General features: G+C 40.6%; 3 protein-coding genes and 1 long non-coding RNA gene across 5 annotated transcripts in view; 3 read left to right on the top strand and 1 right to left on the bottom strand.

The window, feature by feature from the left end:
* Window positions 1-8770, top strand: part of LOC133731987 (kinesin-like protein KIN-14T) — a 14224-nt gene extending 5454 nt beyond the window's left edge. For both annotated transcript variants that reach the window (XM_062159443.1, XM_062159442.1), the window contains exons 12-14: window positions 1-1272; window positions 8325-8360; window positions 8506-8770. The exon at window positions 1-1272 is cut by the window's left edge and continues 169 nt beyond it. In XM_062159443.1, the coding sequence (XP_062015427.1) occupies window positions 1-1272; window positions 8325-8360; window positions 8506-8621 (1424 nt within the window). In that variant the 3' untranslated portion in view covers window positions 8622-8770. The remainder of the gene's footprint in view (window positions 1273-8324; window positions 8361-8505) is intronic.
* Window positions 61-11608, bottom strand: LOC133731988 (pentatricopeptide repeat-containing protein At5g56310-like). The gene is made up of 2 exons (XM_062159444.1): window positions 9226-11608; window positions 61-177 (listed from the first exon to the last, which is right to left on the bottom strand). Exon 1 carries the CDS (start codon window positions 10957-10959, stop codon window positions 9379-9381), a length of 1581 nt encoding a protein of 526 aa, XP_062015428.1. The 5' UTR covers window positions 10960-11608; the 3' UTR covers window positions 61-177; window positions 9226-9378.
* A 388-nt stretch (window positions 11609-11996) lies between these two features.
* On the top strand, window positions 11997-14095 carry LOC133732307 (uncharacterized). Its single transcript, XR_009857037.1, has 2 exons — window positions 11997-12461; window positions 13000-14095. It is a non-coding gene; the product is annotated as an uncharacterized LOC133732307 (long non-coding RNA).
* A 1909-nt stretch (window positions 14096-16004) lies between these two features.
* On the top strand, window positions 16005-16619 carry LOC133734483 (glycine-rich cell wall structural protein 1-like). The gene is made up of 2 exons (XM_062162125.1): window positions 16005-16091; window positions 16335-16619. Exons 1-2 carry the CDS (start codon window positions 16005-16007, stop codon window positions 16617-16619), a joined length of 372 nt encoding a protein of 123 aa, XP_062018109.1.
* Window positions 16620-20142: the final 3523 nt, after the last annotated feature.

The raw sequence follows: 20142 nt of genomic DNA, 5'->3' as shown, positions 1-20142 counted from the left end.
CTTACCAGTTAATGAATGAAGTGCCCCAACCTAATCTTGAAACAAACAGGAACAATACTGCATATATCTCAGCACCTCCCTTATCCCAGGTACCAAGGTTTATGAGACCTACTGTTTGCAGCAGAAGAAAATCTGGATCAGACCACCTCCTAACTACTGAAGAGAAACTGGAATTCCCTGCAAGAAGGAGAAGACCATTCAATCATTATGCTAAATCCGTGAATTTCCCTGTAAAGGGTATTTCGGGAAACAATTCAGAGGAAGGCAGTATTTCCAGAAATAGCTGTTTAGTGCCTTTGACTGTGAACAAAAGTGCAGATGTTGAGACAAATTACAGTCAAGATCTATCAGAATGTGATATTAAAGAGGTTGTTTCCCCAGACCAGGTAACATCACCAAAATGCTTGAATCAGCACAGATATCACGTCGTTCATGGTGAGGGAAGTGAAAATGGAGATAAAAGTAATGCTTGCTCTGGAAAACATTTGAAGGTCAATAAGTGGCTATGCCAGAAGAATGCGCCTGCTAGCCGGAGTCATGTTTATAGGAACAAACGAGTTCTAGCTATTCCTACCCCAGAGAAGAAACTAATGTGTAAAGGACAAAAAGAAACAGAAAAATTCCCGAATGAGAAAGTCAATAATTACAAGCTTGCTGTGGAACAGATTGTCAACCACAACAAATCGGGGAAACATGTGGATGTGGAGGGTTCTCAAATGTTCATGCAAGAAGTGATTATTAGCAAACCTCCCGCTAATATGAACGTCAATGACAATATTGACCCAAAATGTCACTCTGATTCTTTATCGGATGGAATAGTTAAAGAGCCAATGATAAATGTACAACACAAACTAGATGACGAGCTGACAGAGAAACACATGCTCAGCAGTATCTATCCACCTGATATTTGGTGCTGCAATTTCAATTCAACTCAAGATGATAATGGAGTCAACTGTTTATCCACAATGCAGGCAGTATATGGTGAAACAGAATGCTCAGACAGTTCCTTGTCTAACAGCAGCAATTGGTGTCAAATTTTAGCTGATAGTATTTGGGACGCAAGACAAGATTCTAATATCTCAATTTCAAGAATTGAACAAAAGTCAGGCTGCCAACGGTTGCCCATCGTAATAGGTGTGGATGATAGTGAAAAGGAAGACTTGGAAAAATTATCTCAGAGCTCTGGAGAAGGTACATGCCTACAAAAAGTGAGATCTCAAAGAGCTTTATTAATGAAAAATGTAATTCTAGAGGAACCAGTCAAGCCACAACTGTAAAACCATAGTTACATGCTCACAACATATGCACAACAATCATAATAGGATTAAGGCTTACCTTCAGCAATCACTGTCATGGATTCCATCTTATGCAGCTGCTAAACACGATCACTGAATATGGTCTTCTGTTACTTACCAACTTGCTTCTCAATGGACAGAACTTATGCAATAGTCGTGGTAGTAATCAGGGACCAATTCATCTGTATATATATGAGACTTAAACCTCAAGAAGCTTCCCATTAAAGCATTCCTTGTCGGTTTAGGTTTCACTATTAGATTCCTAATGTATCACAACTTATAGCCTTTCTTGTCGACTAAGCAATGGATTACTATCCTTAATGAATTGATACACTATTCATTAAGTTACTAGTATTGATTTACTGTTTGTATCCATGTTAAACTAGGATTGATATTAAGCTAATCATCAATTACTTTATGATGATATGTGTTATGTCCATATTTGATCTTACAATCTCCCCCTTGGACTCACACATATCATGCTCGATGATTTGCACCAGAGAACATCAAAACCTACTTAACTTACTGAAGTGCGCGCCAGATAACAAACTCAAATCGAAAATCCATTCCAACATGGTCAGATCACAGTTACTTATGTAGAGCAAGAAACAGTATACATTTTAACAAAAATGCAGAGTTTCAAAACCACTAACACAAGCTTCTGCAATCTACATATGTTCAACCAGAAGTGATACAATATATGTTAATGTGTATCAACAAGTAAACATATATTAGGTCCTACTTTATGTTTCTAAAACCAGAAACTCAAGCAAATTTACTGAACACTGATGGCTTAAAAAATATTGCTTGAACCTTAACATCATGCTTCACATGATTTAAGTCATCTGATAGCAAGTATGATATTCAAAACAAGATGATAATTTCCAAAATAAAACAATAAAGCTGCAGCAAAATCATAACTGGAAATACCTCAAAAGTTTATTGATAATAATAAAATCTGTCATTACAAACAAGTTGTGATAAATAAAGTCAAAAGACCACAACTAAAAAATACAAGAACTCAAAAACCTTAGAAATTTAAATTGCTCCAACTGGATTAACTCTCTACTGAACCTAAGCATCTAGACTAGCTAAAACTCCAATGTTGGCTGTATGCTTCTGGAATGCTGCTACTGACAATGCCTTGGTGAAGGGGTCTGCTAGCTGTGAATTCGTGTCAATGCTCAAAACAGCTATCTCACCATGCTTAACCCTTTCTCTAACACTGTAATACTTTAAATCAATATGCTTAGAATTATTTGATCTTTTACTGTTCTTGCTAAAGAAAACTGCAGCTTCATTATCGCAATAAATCACAAGTGTGTCTGCCACAATGTGACTTAACACTTTGGTCTGCATCAAGAAATTCCTGATCCAAAGTCCTTCACACACAGTTTCATATACTGCAATAAATTCAGCTTGCATGGTGGAGGTTGAAACTAGAGTTTGCTTCATGGTTTTCCAAGCAACTGCACCTCCTGCTAGCATGTACACGTATCCACAAGTTGACTTCTTGGAGTCTGGATAATTCCCTGCGAAATCAGAATCTGAAAATCCAACGAGGTTCAGATCCTCCACTTGCCTATAAACTAGCATGTGACTTTTAGTTTTCTGCAGGTATCTCAACACTTTCTTCCCAGCTACCCAATGTTCATGGCTTGGATTAGACTGAAATCTTGATAAAATCCCTACTGCAAAAGACAAGTCTGGCCTAGTGCAGACTTGTGCATACATGAGACTTCCTACAAGTCTAGCATAAGGCTTTGACTCCATATTTTCTTTCACAACATCACTTTTGGAACTTTGCTTCTTGGTTAGTTTATCTCCTTTGGACATGGGGACTTCTCCAGTTGCACACTTCTCCATACCAAATCTCTTCAAAACTTTGGTAATATAATTCTGTTGAGACAAACCAAGTAGTCTCTGTGCTCTATCTCTTTTAATCTCAATGCCTAGTACATAGGATGCTTCTCCTAAGTCTTTCATGTCAAAATTCTTTGACAGAAAGCTCTTGGTGTCTTTAAGCAGTTTAATGTTACTGCTAGCCAAAAGTATATCATCAACATAAAGTACTAGGAAAATAAAATTGTTCCCAACTGTCTTCAAGTAAACACACTCATCAACAAGATTCTCTGTAAATCCAAAAGTAGAAATCACAGAATCAAATTTCTTGTACCACTGTCTAGAAGCTTGTTTAAGGCCATAAATTGATTTTCTTAACCTGCATACTAAGTTTTCACTTCCAGCTTGCACAAAACCTTCTGGCTGCTTCATATAAATCACTTCATCTAGTTCACCATTCAAAAAGGCTGTCTTAACATCCATTTGGTGTAGCTCCATATCAAAGTGAGCAACTAAAGCCATGATTATTCTAAATGAGTCTTTTGTAGAAACTGGAGAAAAAGTCTCAGTAAAGTCAATGCCCTCCTTCTGTGTAAAACCCTTGGCAACTAATCTTGCTTTATGTCTCTCTATATTGCCATTTGCATCTCTTTTGGTTTTGAAAACCCATTTACAACCTATAGGTTTCTGATTTGGGTCAGGTTCAACTAATTCCCAAACTGCATTTTGACTCATGGAATTAATTTCTGCTTCCATTGCTAGCTGCCATTGATGAGATTCACTACTTTCAATGGCCTGGTTAAATGTAGTTGGATCATTGTCCTCTGCACAATCTATTTCAATTTCTGCTTCTTGCAGATAAACAATGTAGTCACTATCTTCCCCCCCATAAGTTGGTTTTCTTGCTCGCTGTGATCTTCTAGGCTGAGGGTTGTCAGTTACGTGGTCAGTTACCTGACCAGTGACAGTTACTTGGTCAGTTACGTGGTCAGTGACATGACCAGTGACAGGTACTTGACCAGTTACTTGGTCAGTGACATGACTAGTTACAGGTACTCGACCAGTGACTTGGTCAGATACTTGACCAGTTACATGGTCAGTGACTTGTCCAGTGACAGTTACTCGGTCAGTGACATGGTCAGTTGCTTGACTAGTTATAGGTACGTGATCAGTTACTTGGTCAGTTACTCGACCAGTGACTTGATCAGTTACTTCTTGTTCTAAAGGCAATGCTACGCTTATATTCTCATCCGACACAATTTCCTCAAAATCTGAGGATAAATCCTCAAGGTTTGTATTGTGAACTTTTTCACTTAGAAACTTTACTTGATGTGTTTCAAAAATTCTAGGTGAATGATAAGCAGAATATAATTTATAGCCTTTAGATTTATCTGGATAACCTATAAAATAGCAACTAACTGTCTTAGGATCAAGTTTATTCAAGCTTGGATTATAAATCCTAGCTTCTGCATGGCATCCCCAAACATGGCAGTGATGAAGACTAGGTTTCCTGCCACACCAAAGCTCAAAAGCAGTATTTTCTATGGCTTTGCTAGGTGTTCTGTTGCAAATATAATTTGCAGTTTTTAAAGCCTCACCCCACAGAAATTTAGGCAAACCTGTTGTACACATCATGCATCTAACCATGTTCAAAAGAGTCCTATTCTTTCTCTCTGCAACACCATTCTGTTGTGGGTTATAGGGTGTTGTATATTGAGCTTTAATTCCATTGTCTTGTAAAAACAAGGCAAATGGACCCTTTTGTTGGCCGGATTCAGTGTACTTGCCATAGAACTCACCTCCTCTATCTGATCTTACTGTTTTGATTTTCTTTTCTAGTTGATTTTCTACTTCAGACTTAAAGATTTGAAAGGCTTTCAATGCTTGTGCCTTTTCTGAAAGTAGATAAATATAACTGTATCTAGAAAAGTCATCAATGAATGTGATAAAATACACATTTCCACAGATAGTTTGATGCCTAAATGGTCCACATATATCAGTGTGTATGAGTTCTAATAAATTTTGGCTTCTATATGCAGTCTTCTTTCTAGTATTAGTTATTTTTCCCTTAAAGCATTCAACACAGTCTGTTAGATCAGAAAAATCAAGTTCATTTAGGATGTTGTTTTTCACCAAAATTTTCAGTCTCTCTTTTGAAACATGGCCGAGTCTTCTATGCCATAAAAATGCAGACTTTTCATTTAGTTTGGTTCTTTTAACACCTGTTAAAGTGCTAGTACTGTTAGTGTTATTTTCAACAAGTAAAATTTCTTGTTGAGCCATTGAACAATTTAACTGTAAATAATCATTCATAATAACACCAGAACCAATTTGAACAGAATTTTTAGAAATAAGAATTCCATTACTATCCATAACAAGTCTACAACCAGATTTTACTAAAAGAGAAACTGAAACCAAATTCCTTCTCATGGAAGGTACATAAAAAACATTGTCCAGAACTAATAATTTTCCTAATCCTAAATCGAGCTTTAAGGTTCCAATAGCCTTGACTGCTACTCTCATGCCATTTCCTACACACAGGTTCACTTCATCACTTTTTGGGATTCTCCTCCTTATGAATCCCTGCAAAGAATTAGTAATATGAATAGGTGAGCCTGAATCTATCCACCAAGACTGTGGTTCAACATTTATAAGATTAATTTCTAAGGAAAAAACTGTATTAGAAAAAATCTTACCCTTTTTGGCTAACCAGTTCTTATAGCCAGTGCAGTCCTTTTTCATGTGTCCTACTCTTTTGCAAAAGTAGCACTTGAACCTGAATGGCCTGTTTTCCTTGGCCACTACAGCTGTTGAACTCTTAGTTATGGCTTTGGTAGGCTTGAGCTTATTCTGGGGCTTTTTCCTTTTAGGCTTCTCAATGAGGTTAATGGTTGTAGCAGGTTCCTTTTCTTCCTTGATCCTAGATTCCTCATCCACACAGATGGATATAAGTTCATCTAGAGTCCAGTTTCCCTTTTAAGAGTTGTAACTGGTCCTAAGATGACTAAAACTGTTAGGCAAGGAATGTAGTGCATAATGCACTACTTGCTCATCCCTAACCCCCATTAAGAGTTCCCTGAGTCTGCCATTTATATTGATCATCTTCATAATATGTTCTCTAACTCCCCCTGAACCCATGTACTTCAAATCATGAAACTCCTTGGTTAGCCTAGCTGCTTCTGCTTTTTCACTTTCTTTAAACTTAGCACCTATGAGTTCCAGAAAATCTGATGCTAGCTCAGGCTCTTCTATACTTCCCCTGACAGTCTTAGACATAGATGTTCTGATGAGGTTCTTAGCCATTCTATTGGATCTATGCCACTTCTTGTAAAGGTCAGTATCTTTCTTGGTGCTCTTTTCATTTAACTCTTCAGGCTTATCCTCAGTAAAGCAGTAGTCTATGTTCTCATGCATTCCCATATAATTTTCCACAGAGTCTAGCCAAGCTCTATAGTTGGTTCCAGTTAACATCAAGACACTGTTCAAGTTCATGTAAGAGTTACCTAAGGAGCAAAACAAAAATTCGAGTGAGTTCTCAGTTTGTAAAGAAAATATATTTAAGTTTTCTGTGTTTTATTTAGCTTTAAGTAACCAAAACAAGAACATACAGAAAACCTAAACAACCATACTTGCATTCATGTCAGTCCATAACAAAAACAATATTAAGCATCACTTTTGAGCAGAAACTTAATATCCTGGAGTTCTTTATCAATATGCCATGTTCAATGAAAACAAGTTATCCAAAGAAATTTATCCACATCTTTAGACAGAAGAAAAATTTCTAAGTATCCGAATTTATTTTCATCAAGCATGCATACTGCTGTTTTGTATTCTAAAACCACACTTGACCACTTCTTTGGAAGATAAAATTGAAGCGTAGTTTTAAAACACAAAACACAATTTCAGTTTTGTTACTCGATCAGATACAGTTACTTGGTCAGTTACTTGACCAGTTACACGTACCTGATCAATGTTTTCTGCCAACATCAATGAAGGATGCTTTGTGCATCATAATCACTTGTGCCAACAGAAAACCACAAAACATATGAGCTCTTTTACTTTACATTCTATCCAGATTCATCCTTGTAAGAAAATTAAGCTCTTGTATCTGTCAACTTTAACGTGTAAACAAAATCTGGGAGATTTCTGTTCTTCATACAATTTTACACAATCACAGATACAATACCATATCATCAATCAATTCAACATGCATATTCAAGCATAACCAAAATTGATTCGATTCCAAGAAACCACAGAACAATCAAGAAATTGTAAATTTCATCCGGTCACCATCTACTCTAGCCTAACGCACGCCGGGAATGCAACTAGGGTTCTTGGGCACAATCAAAACTTAATTATCATGCTATGAATCGAAAACAATTTTCACAGAAAAACCTGTTTTTGCTTTTTCCCCAATTTGCTGCTAAAAAATCATAGCGGAAGCGTGAATTTTATAATTAACCAGATGCAGCAGTCGACTTAAGTAACTTACCTTGATCAGGTACCTGACCAGTTACTTGGTCAGTTACCTGGTCAGTTACTTACTTGGTCAGGTACCTGATCAGTTACATGACCAGTGACTTGGTCAATAATCTGATCAGTTACTTGACCCGTAAAGCAAAAACCCTTAAAAAAAAAATTTATGTTTGTTTTGCAAAACCCTAAAACGATTTTTCATATTTGTGAGCCTATGCTCTGATACCAATTGTAAAACCATAGTTACATGCTCACAACATATGCACAACAATCATAATAGGATTAAGGCTTACCTTCAGCAATCACTGTCATGGATTCCATCTTATGCAGCTGCTAAACACGATCACTGAATATGGTCTTCTGTTACTTACCAACTTGCTTCTCAATGGACAGAACTTATGCAATAGTCGTGGTAGTAATCAGGGACCAATTCATCTGTATATATATGAGACTTAAACCTCAAGAAGCTTCCCATTAAAGCATTCCTTGTCGGTTTAGGTTTCACTATTAGATTCCTAATGTATCACAACTTATAGCCTTTCTTGTCGACTAAGCAATGGATTACTATCCTTAATGAATTGATACACTATTCATTAAGTTACTAGTATTGATTTACTGTTTGTATCCATGTTAAACTAGGATTGATATTAAGCTAATCATCAATTACTTTATGATGATATGTGTTATGTCCATATTTGATCTTACAACAACAACTGACAAGATCTCAAGACAAGAATGTGCACTTAGGTAAGAGACATGTATAAAATTTACTGATCTTGTTTTATCTTTCTGAGTAATACTTTCACCCTTTTCTTTTTGCAAAAAACTAATCTCCTAATGATTACGCAATGATCCATGTCTTCACAATTCTCTCTTGCTCTGTTTTTATCAGGAATATGCCATCTTCTTCAACAGAAAATTCAGATATTATGGGCCGGTGCTCTTCTAGGATTAGGATTTCAAAACTTGGGACTTGAGCAGGAATTCTTCCTTGGTTTAATGCTCTAAAGCAGGTACAGTAGGGGAATTTAATCAAAATTCTGATGATCCTGTCCAGTCGCTAGGTGTAAAAAATCAATGAAATAAAGTGACATTCATTTGAAAAATGTGCAAATCATATCAGTTTGATTAAACCAGGTTGTTCCTTTGATGAGAAATATCTTAATTGTTTCTCTGAAGCTCTTTCAGTTTCTGTATCCAGATTGTTCAGACCTGCTTCGATTATTTCTCTGATTCGTTTTTAGGGTTTTAGTACGTAGTAGAGGACAAAGAGAGGTGAAATAGAGAGATGGAAAGAAACGTTGAACATTATGGGGGCTTATCATGGTACATACATATATGTATATATATACACAGAAAGCCACTGAATCCAGCACAGGGAAGCGCGCTTCAACCTGCCATCATAACCCTCTTCTTATTACTCAGCATATATGGTAGATCCAGTTTAAGATGCCCTTATTTTCTGCTACGATTTGTTGATGGCTAGCAAAATTCATTCATATAGTGCTTGCGTAGCGCGAGTGAGTGTGTACATGCATGCTTGCGTATTGTGGGTCTGTCTATTCTATCAGCAGCTCAAGAGACAGAAGTCAGAAACTTGGAAATACAATACCTCCTGGGCGATGAAAAGGCTGGTACAGATAAGCTGGTGCAGCAAACCTCCTCCTCCGACAACCAACATCCCAAGTAAGCTCAGATTCTGAAAGTGGTTAGAACCTAAATGTTGCACGGATTGAATTAGTATCAATGACATTGTGGCCAGTGGCTATTCATCGAATTCAAGCAGCTCCCCACAATCTTGTTGCGGACGGCCAGCCAATTTAGACTGCCTGAAAAGCTTGTACAGGACTTCATATATCCTATCTCCCTCGGAATGTGATTTGTCTCCTGCAATGAATCCATGAACTCTGCTATTCACTTCTATGAAACTCCTGCCTGGCATCTTCTTCACACCATTGTCCCTCATCACTTTCCTTAGCATCCTAGATTTATTCCACCTACCCAGAGCAGTATATATATTAGACAAAAGTGAATAATTTCCACTATTCTGGGGCTCTAACATTAATAGATGCTGTAAAGCATGCTCCCCGAGCTCATCATTTCCATGAATGTTAGAAGCAGCAAGAAGAGACCCCCATATAGCCGCATTTGCTTCAAATGGCATCTGCCTAACAAGTTCCTTTGCCTCTTGAAGATAACCGGCACGCCCAAGTAGATCAACCATGCAGCCATAGTGCACAATTTTGGGTTCAATCCGATACCTCGAAACCATGATGTTAAAATAGCAAAGGCCCGTTTCAACCAACCGGGCATGGCTACAAGCAGAAAGGATGGCAATGAAAGTGATGTCGTTGGGTGCAATTTTAGCCCTTTCCATTTGAGCAAACATGTCAAGGGCTTGTGTTCCAAGACCATGCAGGGCAAGTCCAGCTATCATGGTCGTCCAAGTTATAACAGTTTTATATTTGGTACTATGGAAAACTTGAAGGGCTTTTCTTATGTTGCCGGACTTGGCGTACATGTCTATAAGAGCATTGTTAAGAGAAACCAGCTCACGAAATCCATGTTTCTGAATGTAGTTATGAATCCACTCCCCAAAGTGGAGGGCACCTAACTGGGCACAAGCAGAAAGCGCGGCCAACATTGCTATCTCATCAGGTTGAACATTGTGAAGCTGCATTCTCCGGAAGACCATGATGGCGTCGGTGGGGCGGTTGACCTGAGCATATCCGGCAATGAGGGCAGTCCAGGAAATGACATTGCTATTATTGAGAGGCATTGTTTCGAACAGATGGCGGGCAGTATCTACGTCACCCAGTTTGGCATATCCGGCGATCATTGCGTTCCAGAGAGCGACATCCCTAAAGGCAGCTCCGTCGAACAGTCTGCGAGCATCGGAAACAGATGCGCAAGAGGAATACATGTGAATGAGGGCAGTGACCACGCTGACGTGGGTGTCCAGCCCAGTGCCAATGCTATGGCAGTGGACCTGTCTGCCTATCCCAACTGCGGCGAGGCCGAGGCGAACGACGGCCTTGAGCACAAAGGGGATGGAGTAGGTATCGGGGCGCAAGGCGGCGACTTGAATTTTGTTGTAAACAGAAATGGCCTCGGATGGAGGTAGAGCCTTGATCATGGTGTTGTAGAGATAAATGTTTGGCACCCGAATGCGGGTGAAGACGGAGTAGGCGTAGTTCGAGAAGCCAAGACAAGAGCAGGCCTCGATGAATCGGGAAAGGAGTCTGTTGTCCTCGTCAAGGCCTCGGGGTACCATCAACCCATGAGCTTGCTGGATGTGTTTCAGGCTGTAGCACCTCCTCACCAGAAAGGACATCACCTCCTTCATTCTTTTTCCTGTCCTGCTGTTGCACTCTTTTCTTAACTTCAAACTACTTATTTACCCAAAGATCTATCCTTCGATTCACAGTAGTCCAAACATTCTTTTTTCTGTCACAGTGGTCGCAGACTCGTAGTCGCAGTAGCCAGTAGTCGTAGTAATACTGTAATAGTAATAGTAATAGTCGTCGTTGTGTTGTTTTAGCAGCTGTAATAGAAATATGGGAATATTGGGTGATTCACCGACTAGCAAAATGTGCTAATTTATAAGCCACATCGTTTGTTTCTCGAAAAACATGACGTATCTAAACGTCCATAAAAGACGTACTTGCAAATTTCTATTATCTGCCCCATCTCAGAGAGGTCATTATCCATCTGTTTTAGTGCAGTTATCGAGACGGAACAATCTCTCTCCAATCAAACACCTACCGACCTTGATGAATTGCTTGAAGCCTTGATGCAGCCCAGATCTACAAGCTTCTGCTTCTATGTGCATAGCTGACGACGCGAAAGGTAGAAATCGTGTGATTCCACCCCTGCATGTTCCAAACTCATCTCGAACCACAACACCCACACCACCAAAGTCTGAGCTCGGACTAGAAAGCTCCATCAATATTATTGATTTTAAGTCTTGCCTTAGGCGGGCATCTCCACGTAGTTTGTTTTCTGCTCTGTTTCTTTTTCTTTAGAGGGTGAAGCATATGATACTCCTCCATTAACTGCACTACCAAGCTTGCTGTTTCTGTATCGATCGCTATCGGGGACTAAGAATCACTGAGATTGCCTAGAGAAGACTAGGTGTATATATGTACCTGTATCAAGATTTAATACACAAGGCATCAAGGACAAAAGCTGACGCACCGGCCTAATACTCTCTATAGAATATTACACACAAGTGTTATTTTAAAAGTTTAATTAGTTATAAGGCCACACAACTCTTTTTGTCTTCATAAGGCCACTTTCACCTTCAAATTATTTTGTCTCTGACAATTTTACCCTTCCACTTATCAAAACGTCAAAACCAACTGAATAGGATATCAGATCCATTCTCTTCAAAAAAAGAAAAAAAAATCCATCGTTCTCTCTTTTCTCTCTCTCGCCGGCGATTCAACGTTCTCTCTCTCAGTCTCTCCGATGAGCTCGTTCGCTTCTTGCCATGGCTGTCATCCATGGCGTCGCCGACGAAGAACATCTCCGACGTCAGAAGCTCTCCCTCGGCGGCAACCGACGATTGCGCAGCGAAGCTCAGCGCTTGCCGGACGATCTCGACGGAGAGAAGCCTTGTTGCGGATCAGAGCGCAACGAGACGGCATCGTTTCACCACCTCCTCCTCTTTCTCCCGCGTTTTCTCTGATCTCGACGCCGATCCAAAGCAGATCTGATGTCGCCGGCCAAAATTGACCACTGCAGGTCAGAATTCGAAATTATCTATCTATTATGCCTCCGGCGAGGAGACCACCATAACAATCGCTCACCTTCGCCGGCACTCTCAGTCTTAGAGAAGAAAATGAGGTTCGTCTTCTTTAGGGGTGGGCAAAAAAACCGATGCAAACCGAAAAACCGGCCTGGACCGATCTGAACCGGCCGGTTCGGTCCAGGTTCTAAGGAAAATTTTGAGAAAAAAGTCCGGTCCGATCCTGAACCGAGTTAGACCGGGTTCAGTCCCGGTTTTGAATTTTGAAAAAACACAAGGCCCGATAGGCCTGAATATTATTAACTAATAATATTTTTTTAATAATCATGTCCCTCTTTTTTGTCAGAAACGTGTCTCTACTCTTTTTTATCTTCTTCTTCCACTCTTCTCAATACTTTTGTCTTCCCCTATGGCCCTATCACTATCAAGTAATAAAGGAGAAGATTCTCTCTGTCTCTCAGCGTCTTCTATCTTCTTTCTTCTTCTTCTTTCCTTTTTTTTTTTTTATTAACCTTTCTTCTTCTCTACTAAAGTCTTTATTCTCTCTCTTCTTTCTTGAGTTCTTCTCTCTGCGTCTTCTTTCTTCGTTCTTTTTTATTATTATTAACCTTTCTTCTTGCTTCTTCTCTACTAAAGGGGGATGGATATAACAACTGCCCATTCATTTGTCTATTGAAGGGGGAGAAGGAGTCGGTGGCGCGTCGGAGGAGGGAGTAGGAGAAGCGGTAAGGGGGCTTGGAGTCGGCTTCGGGGGCGGTGCATATGCAGTTGATTTTGCGGAAGCAGACGAGGAGGGAGAAGGCGGTGGCGGCGCCGGAGCCAGTGAGTGGGTGGAGGAGGTGCGTGCGTGCGTGCGGAGGGGCTGTGGTGGCTGAAGGGATGAAGGTGACGGGGATTGGGTGATTGGGTGCATCGTGATTAAAAGGTTGAGTCTTTGGGTGTTGGGTGTGATGTTACCGTTGAGTCTTTGGTGATGGTGGGTTGGTTTTAAAGGTTGAGTGACTTGAGTCTGTTAATGGTGGGTTTTTTCACAGGAGGAAGAAAGGAAGAAGAAGAAGAAGGCGGCTTTAGCTGGTTCGTTTTGTGCCGTGAAGGAGAGAATGACAGGAACCAAAAGCCAGGACAAACCGGCCCGTTTTGTGTCGGTTCGGGTTTAGGCCGGTCCCTGTTCTCTGCAGCTGCAAGTCCGGCCCGATGTAGCTATGCCGGTTCTGGTCCCGGTCCCTGTAAAAGCAGTGCCGGTCTGGGACCGTGCCCAGCCCTAGTCTTCTTGGCTTCTTGCGTAGGCTAGGGTTTTAACTGAATTTAGAGATTCTAATTTGGATCTGGATATGATGGAATTGGAATTGACTAGGTGCATTTGATTCGGCTATCTTCGAATGGAATTGAACTGGTATGCGATTATATGATGAGAAAATTGAAGTATGTCGGAGCCGGAGCTTTTCTTCTTTAACTGCTTCGCAGATCCGGCTAAAATCTGGAATCCTCCAGTGGCGGCGACGACAACACGAACAGTTTCTTGAGGTTATGGCAGACCCGAGCCTCCTTGCTCTTCTCCGGCGAGCAACAAGCTCAATTTTTTTTTTGGGAATAGTGATAGTATCTTTCTATGTTTAGTATCTTTTCAACATGATGTCAATAGCTTCTATTTTCATTTTCATTATTTCAAGTTAGCAGCTCCGTGTAATTGTTCTAGTGGCATTTCAATATAGTGATAGTAGCTTTATGTGTCTATGTTAGTATATTTTCAAGCTAATGTTAATATCTTTTTTTCTTTTTCAAATTAGTAGCTCTCTGTAACTATTATAGTGGTTTTCCATCATAGTGATCGTAGCTTTCTGTACCTATGTTAGTAGCTCTCTATGTTAGTGAGAGTATCTCGTTGGTGTTGGTGACAGTCATTTTTGTTGTTGGTGAGAGTAGTTTTCTGGTGTTGGTGAGAGTAGCATTTGTTGCTGATGAGAGTAGCTTTTGGTATTGGTGACAGTATCTTTTGTTGGTGGGGATAATATATTTTCGTTTTGGAGAGCATAGGTTTTTTGGTAAGGAGTAGTTTTTGTAGTTGGTGATAGTAGTTTTTGTTATCTAGCCAGAGGTTGCCGGAAATCTCACCAGAGTAGCTTTTGTTGCTAGTGACAGTAGCTTTTGTTGCTAGTGATAGTAGCTTTTGTGACCTCACCGGAGGTTGTCGGGAATCTCATCATAGTAGCTTTTGTTGCTAGCCACAGTAGCTTTTGGTGTTAGTGACAGTAGCTTTTGTGGTTGCCGGAGTTCGCTGGAAGTTGGCCGGAGGTCTGCCGGAGACCCGCCGGAAGTTGGTCGGAGGTCGGCCGGAGACCTGCCGAAGTTGACCGGAGACCTCGCCGGAGAGGAGAGAGAGAGTGATTGTTGATTTTGTCCTCTAGTGACATTTATGTAAATATGTTAATTTTTAATATCCAAAATATAACACATTTTTAAATCTAGTGGCCTTATGAGGGAAAAAAAACTAGTTGGTGGCCTTATGGCTAAAAAAACATTCAAAGATGCACTTATATGTAATTAACTATACTCTCTAATGTCGAAGTCATATTTTTTTGGATTAATTTCAGTTTACCCCCCCCTGAGGTTTGGGGGTGTCATCATTTCACCCCCCAAACTCTCAATTTCACTTTTTTACTCCCTGAACTTTCTAATTTTTATCTTCCGTGCCCAATTTCTCTGATTCTGTCCAAATTAGACGTTACGTCCGATAATGGGACCCACTTTGAGGGCTAAAATGGTCAATTCAAAATTTAGAAAAAGGAAAAAAAAAAAAAGTTTCGACCTCTCTCTCCCTAAAACCATTTCTCCTCCCACCGTCACCGTTGCGCTCCATGCTCCGCTTACCACCACCGTGCCGGCAACGACCATGATCCATGAGCTCAGAAGATAAAGCATTGCCACCAAAACCAGCCTCGACATTCATTTTAGTTGGGAAAACTGCTCCGAGACTGAACTTGCAGCATTCCCATCATAATCTCCAATTGCAAATTTGCGAATGAAAAGAAATGGAATCAGAAACAAAGACTCACGAATTGTCATTTTCATCATACTCAAGAAATGGAATCAGAAACAACAAATTTGCTAATTGCAACATTCCCAGTACGTCATTCACCAGAATCCTAATAAGTGAACGCTTAAAAGAACTGAACAATTATGAAGAGGGCATACAATCCCAGAAACTAAAGGCACACAATTTCCTAAAGGCTCAATCACTCGATTCACAGAAAACAGAAAACGCAGTAGTAACAAAATCATAATCATTAGAAGATAACAAATGCAAAAAATCAAATTTCTTGACGAACAAAACAAGGAAACCCAGTTCCAACCTTTCTATAATCCGCAGAAAATCTTAGTGCAGAAATAACCAATATCAAAACCCAATAAACCAAATTCACAACCCACCAAAGAACAAAACCCCAGAAACGTACCCAATCCCAAATCACCCAAAACAGATAAAACCCAGATGAGATTCCAAGCTCCAGAGTCCAAATTGGCAAGCAAAAAACACTGATCAGCAATCAATCCTAGTAAAGATTCAAAATTGAAGAACAGAGCAGAACAGAACATAGAGAGAGCGGGCTGCTCACAATATAGCGCTTATAGAACTTCTGCTTGAAATGGCTGATGACGTCAGGGCTAGAGGCCATGTGAGGAGGGATGAGGATGTTGGCCCAGTAGTCGGCCCATCTCGGGTCGTTGTAGTCGTAAGCCGCCACCGCTATCTTCTTCAGCTTTTGCGGGTCATCTCTCTCCTCCCCCATTATTCAAGATCGGCGATGCTTCCCTGCGACTCAAACTCGCTTCTCACTTTTACTTGTTGGCTTTCTGCAGAGATAAATAGAGAGAGAGAACTGAACTTAACTAACCAACTCTAGACTCTTCTAATTCATACGATTCTCCCAACACTTCCTACTCCTCTGGGTCTCTTTTACTTTTACTCACCTCAGATCGAAGATCGTTTTCAGCGACGATCAGACTTTGTACGAGGGGAAGAAGTAGGAGTTCTCGGCGATGAGCTTCTCGAGGTCGGAGATGGAGGCGGAGATTTGGTCGAGGAAGGGTTTGAGGTGAGTGGGATTGGTGAGTCGGCACTGGGCGAGTTGGGAGTTGACGGAGGACTTGGAGATGGAGAAGCAGGAAAGGAAGGCGGAGGTGGACTCGAAGGAAGGGGAGGGGTCGGAGGAGTTGGAGGCGGCGAGGCGCGTGAGGGAGGTGTCAAGAGAGAGAGTTAGATTTGGAGATGCAGATCTGAGAGAGAGAGAGATGAAAGAGAAACCGAAAGTGAAGGAGAAAGGTTTTTTTTTATTTTATTTTTTGCCTTGAAATGACTATTTTAGCCTCAAAGTGGGTCAAATAGTCAGAGTTAACGTCCAATTTGGACGGAATCAGAGAAATTGGGCACGGAAGACAAAAATTGGAAAGTTCAGGAGGTAAAAAAGTGAAATTGAGAGTTTGGGGGGTGGAATGATGACACCCCCAAACCTCAGGGGGGTAAACTGAAATTAATCCTATTTTTTTTTATGACTTGATGACAGAAAAAAACAAACAGAAATTAGAACACAAAGCCTCGACAAACACCCCCTCCCAGCTGATTTAAGTGGAATGCTGGGGACACCGAAATGAGTAAACAGAAAAACCAAACAGAAGGATTATTAGAAGTATGCGCTGCCATCAATCCTCCATACAGTTAATGATTTGATATATCAACCCCCATAAAAAAAAAAAAAAAACCCTAGGAGAGATGTCTCTCTCACCCTAGCTTTCTACGGTGCCCTCGCCTCCTCTTCTCCTAGATTTCTTCTCTACGACTCTCACCCTTAACCCTCACTCAACCACATGGCCTCCATTGATGCTATCACCGCTAGCTGTGCGACCTCCCTTGCGCTTGCAAATGGAGGTAGTGCTCCTGATCTAGGGAGAATTGGTGGCGGCCCTATTCGTCGGTCTTCCAAATCTTTTCTGATTTGGAAGCCTCTGACCCACCCACCGGTCAACCCTGCGGCCTTCAACGCTCACTTCCTCCGTACCTGGATGGATGTCACTCTGGTGATGTTGAAGAAGAAATCGGGCAAGCTACTTGGGAGTAGGAACAAGAATCATCGCCCTAGCAAGAAGTCGAATGTCGCTACTTTGCGACTCTCTTACCCTGCAATTACTAGTATTGATCCCAGCCTTAGTGACAAGGGCAAGGGAAAGTTTTAGGCTTTTCCAGGTTTCCTTGCCTAATACTAGAAGTTGAGTCTTCTACTACTTTCATCTTAGTTTCTCTAGTTGCATGTACACCAATTGAGGTATCTAGGCGGCTAGGTTACTACTTCATGGGAAGTTGGTAGGGAGGATTTTGTTTCTTGTTGTTAGGCTCTATAAGTGAGCGAATGTGTTAGCAGTGAGGGTCACTTGTCCTTTTCTTGATTGCTTATACCATTTATGACTCTGGTGTAAGACAGCATTTGATGTACGTGCCTTCTAGCCATGGATAAATGAATGAAATTATCTATTTTCCTAAAAAAAAATATATGCGCTGCCAAAGCTAAGCGGTTTGCAACAAAATTAGCCTCCCGATAGACATGTCGGAAAACTGAAGGGTGAGAGCCTTTATATCCTGCATTAGTGTTTTAATCTGCCAAGGAGTCTAGCATCTGCCTTGAACACAATCCATTAATAACTTGGAATCTCCTAATATCGAAGTCATATACTTGTGTATAAATATTGACAGAGTAACGATATATAAGAAAGAAGTAGTTGCTTACTATTAATGCTAATTAATTATCCCATAAGTAGGGCTGTAGGGTATTTTGCTTCCATTCCATTTTCGATGTGGAACCCCTATTGGACCGGTCTTTAGAGGCACTCTCAGTCAGTAGCTATGCCAGTCTATGTTGTAGAGCGAGACCCACACTTTATCCCAGTGATGTCCGCTTGACTCTCTCCTCGATGCTTGTGGTGTTTATGCTTGATAGTATGTACACTTGCCATGTGAACTGGATTAAAAAAACTCCCTCTCCACACAATGTTATTACGTTCCCGCCAAATAGTCCATACAGATATGATAAAAAGACCTTGAAGTTGCCTGGTTAGGGAGCGAATTAAAGACCTCACAGACCCACTCTTGAATTGTGGCAGTCACATGCTCCCTGGTCCCTAGTTTTCGGGTTCAGTGGGAAATGGAACTAATAACCACAATAGCTGGGCAGTCCTTGAAGTCGAGCAAACTACTCTCCTCCATTCCACCACAGAAAGCACATAGCTTGCCTTGTGGTTGGACCTTTCTCCCAAGTGCGACTTTAGTCTCCAAACAAAAGATATCACATTGGGAGGGATATTTGACTTCCACATATTCTGCTAGAAAACCTTAAAGGATCAAAAAGATAAGATGATGAAGATGAAGCTGTACCAGTCAAATTTAAAGTTGATCGAGCAACTTGGTAAGCACTCTTGACACCGAAGTAACCTTTATTGTCAAAGTGCCATACAACCCAGTCTTTTGCCTGCCTTATGCTCAGAGGGATCCGAGCAATAATATTTGCTTCCTCCCTGCTAAATAATTCTACCACTAACTCCGTCAACCACTCTTTGCTGTCTTCGTTAATAAGGTCTGCATGACCTCTGTACCCTCCATAAGTAGTGAAAACGGTTTGAAGCTATACGATAGTGGAAGCCATGGATCTCTCTATACTAGGATGCTGGCAACATCCCCCACTTGATATCGCATTCCATCGGTAAAACCTCCCGCCTGCCAGAATGCTCTGCCAAGCGTAAGATTCACACCCCACTAAGACCGCATCCAAAAAACTCGTGTGAGGGAAGTAACATGCCTTGAGAACCTGAGTCAGTAAGGAAGAAGGATTTTGGAGAATATGCCAACCCTGTTTTGCTAAGAGAGTCAAGTTAAACAACTCCATATTCCGAAAACTCATCCCTCATTCTAACTTAGAGCACAAAGTTTATTCTACGCCAACCAATGTTTTTTCCTTGCATTCTTCTTATTACCCCACCAAAAATTAGTCATGCATGAGACCATGAATTGCTTGACAAAGATATTGGGAATTACAGGGTACCTCATCACATACATTGAAATTGATTGCACCACGGATTTTGTAAGCACTTCTTTTCCAGCGATAGTAAGCGTTTTTCCCACCACCCCCTTAATTTACTCCAAACCTGCTCTTTTAAAAATTGGAAAGCCAATCCCTTTGAATGACTAATCTCCGTAGGCCTGCCAAGTATTTGTCATGTTTATCAAGTTTATGTACCACCAAGCAGCGCCGATAAACCAAATTAACTACAATTACGTAGGTACAGTATGACTGAATGAAGCACAACTCTTCTATAAATTTATAGCTTGTCCTGAAGCTAGCTCATAGTCTCCCAATATGGTCTTCAACACTACACTCCTATATCACATCGTTGAAAAAGATAAATGAGTCATTTACAAAAAATAAGTGATTAATACTAAGAGCTCTCCTATAAATTGCAACTGCTCGCATTTAGTTGTCTTTGAGACTTGGCATGAGAGATCAATTTGGATAAACCTTCAGCACATAAAAGAAAAAGATGGAGAAATTGCGTCTCCCTTACGAAGGGCCCACAAAGGTATAATGGAGCCTCTTGGCTCACCGTTAACAATAAAGGAGTAAGAAGGACTCGGATCCTCTCCTGACCTAATTTCTCTCCTAAACTACCTAAGCTTCAAACAAGATGAAGACACGTGGACAATTTTGCATCCAATGGTTAAAATCCTCTTGAATTTCTAAT

The sequence above is a fragment of the Rosa rugosa genome, chromosome 2 (genome assembly GCF_958449725.1).
Source record: "Rosa rugosa chromosome 2, drRosRugo1.1, whole genome shotgun sequence".
NCBI lineage: Eukaryota > Viridiplantae > Streptophyta > Magnoliopsida > Rosales > Rosaceae > Rosa > Rosa rugosa.
The sequence above is the reverse complement of the archived record's forward strand: the minus strand, read 5'-3'. Positions and strand labels throughout refer to the sequence as shown.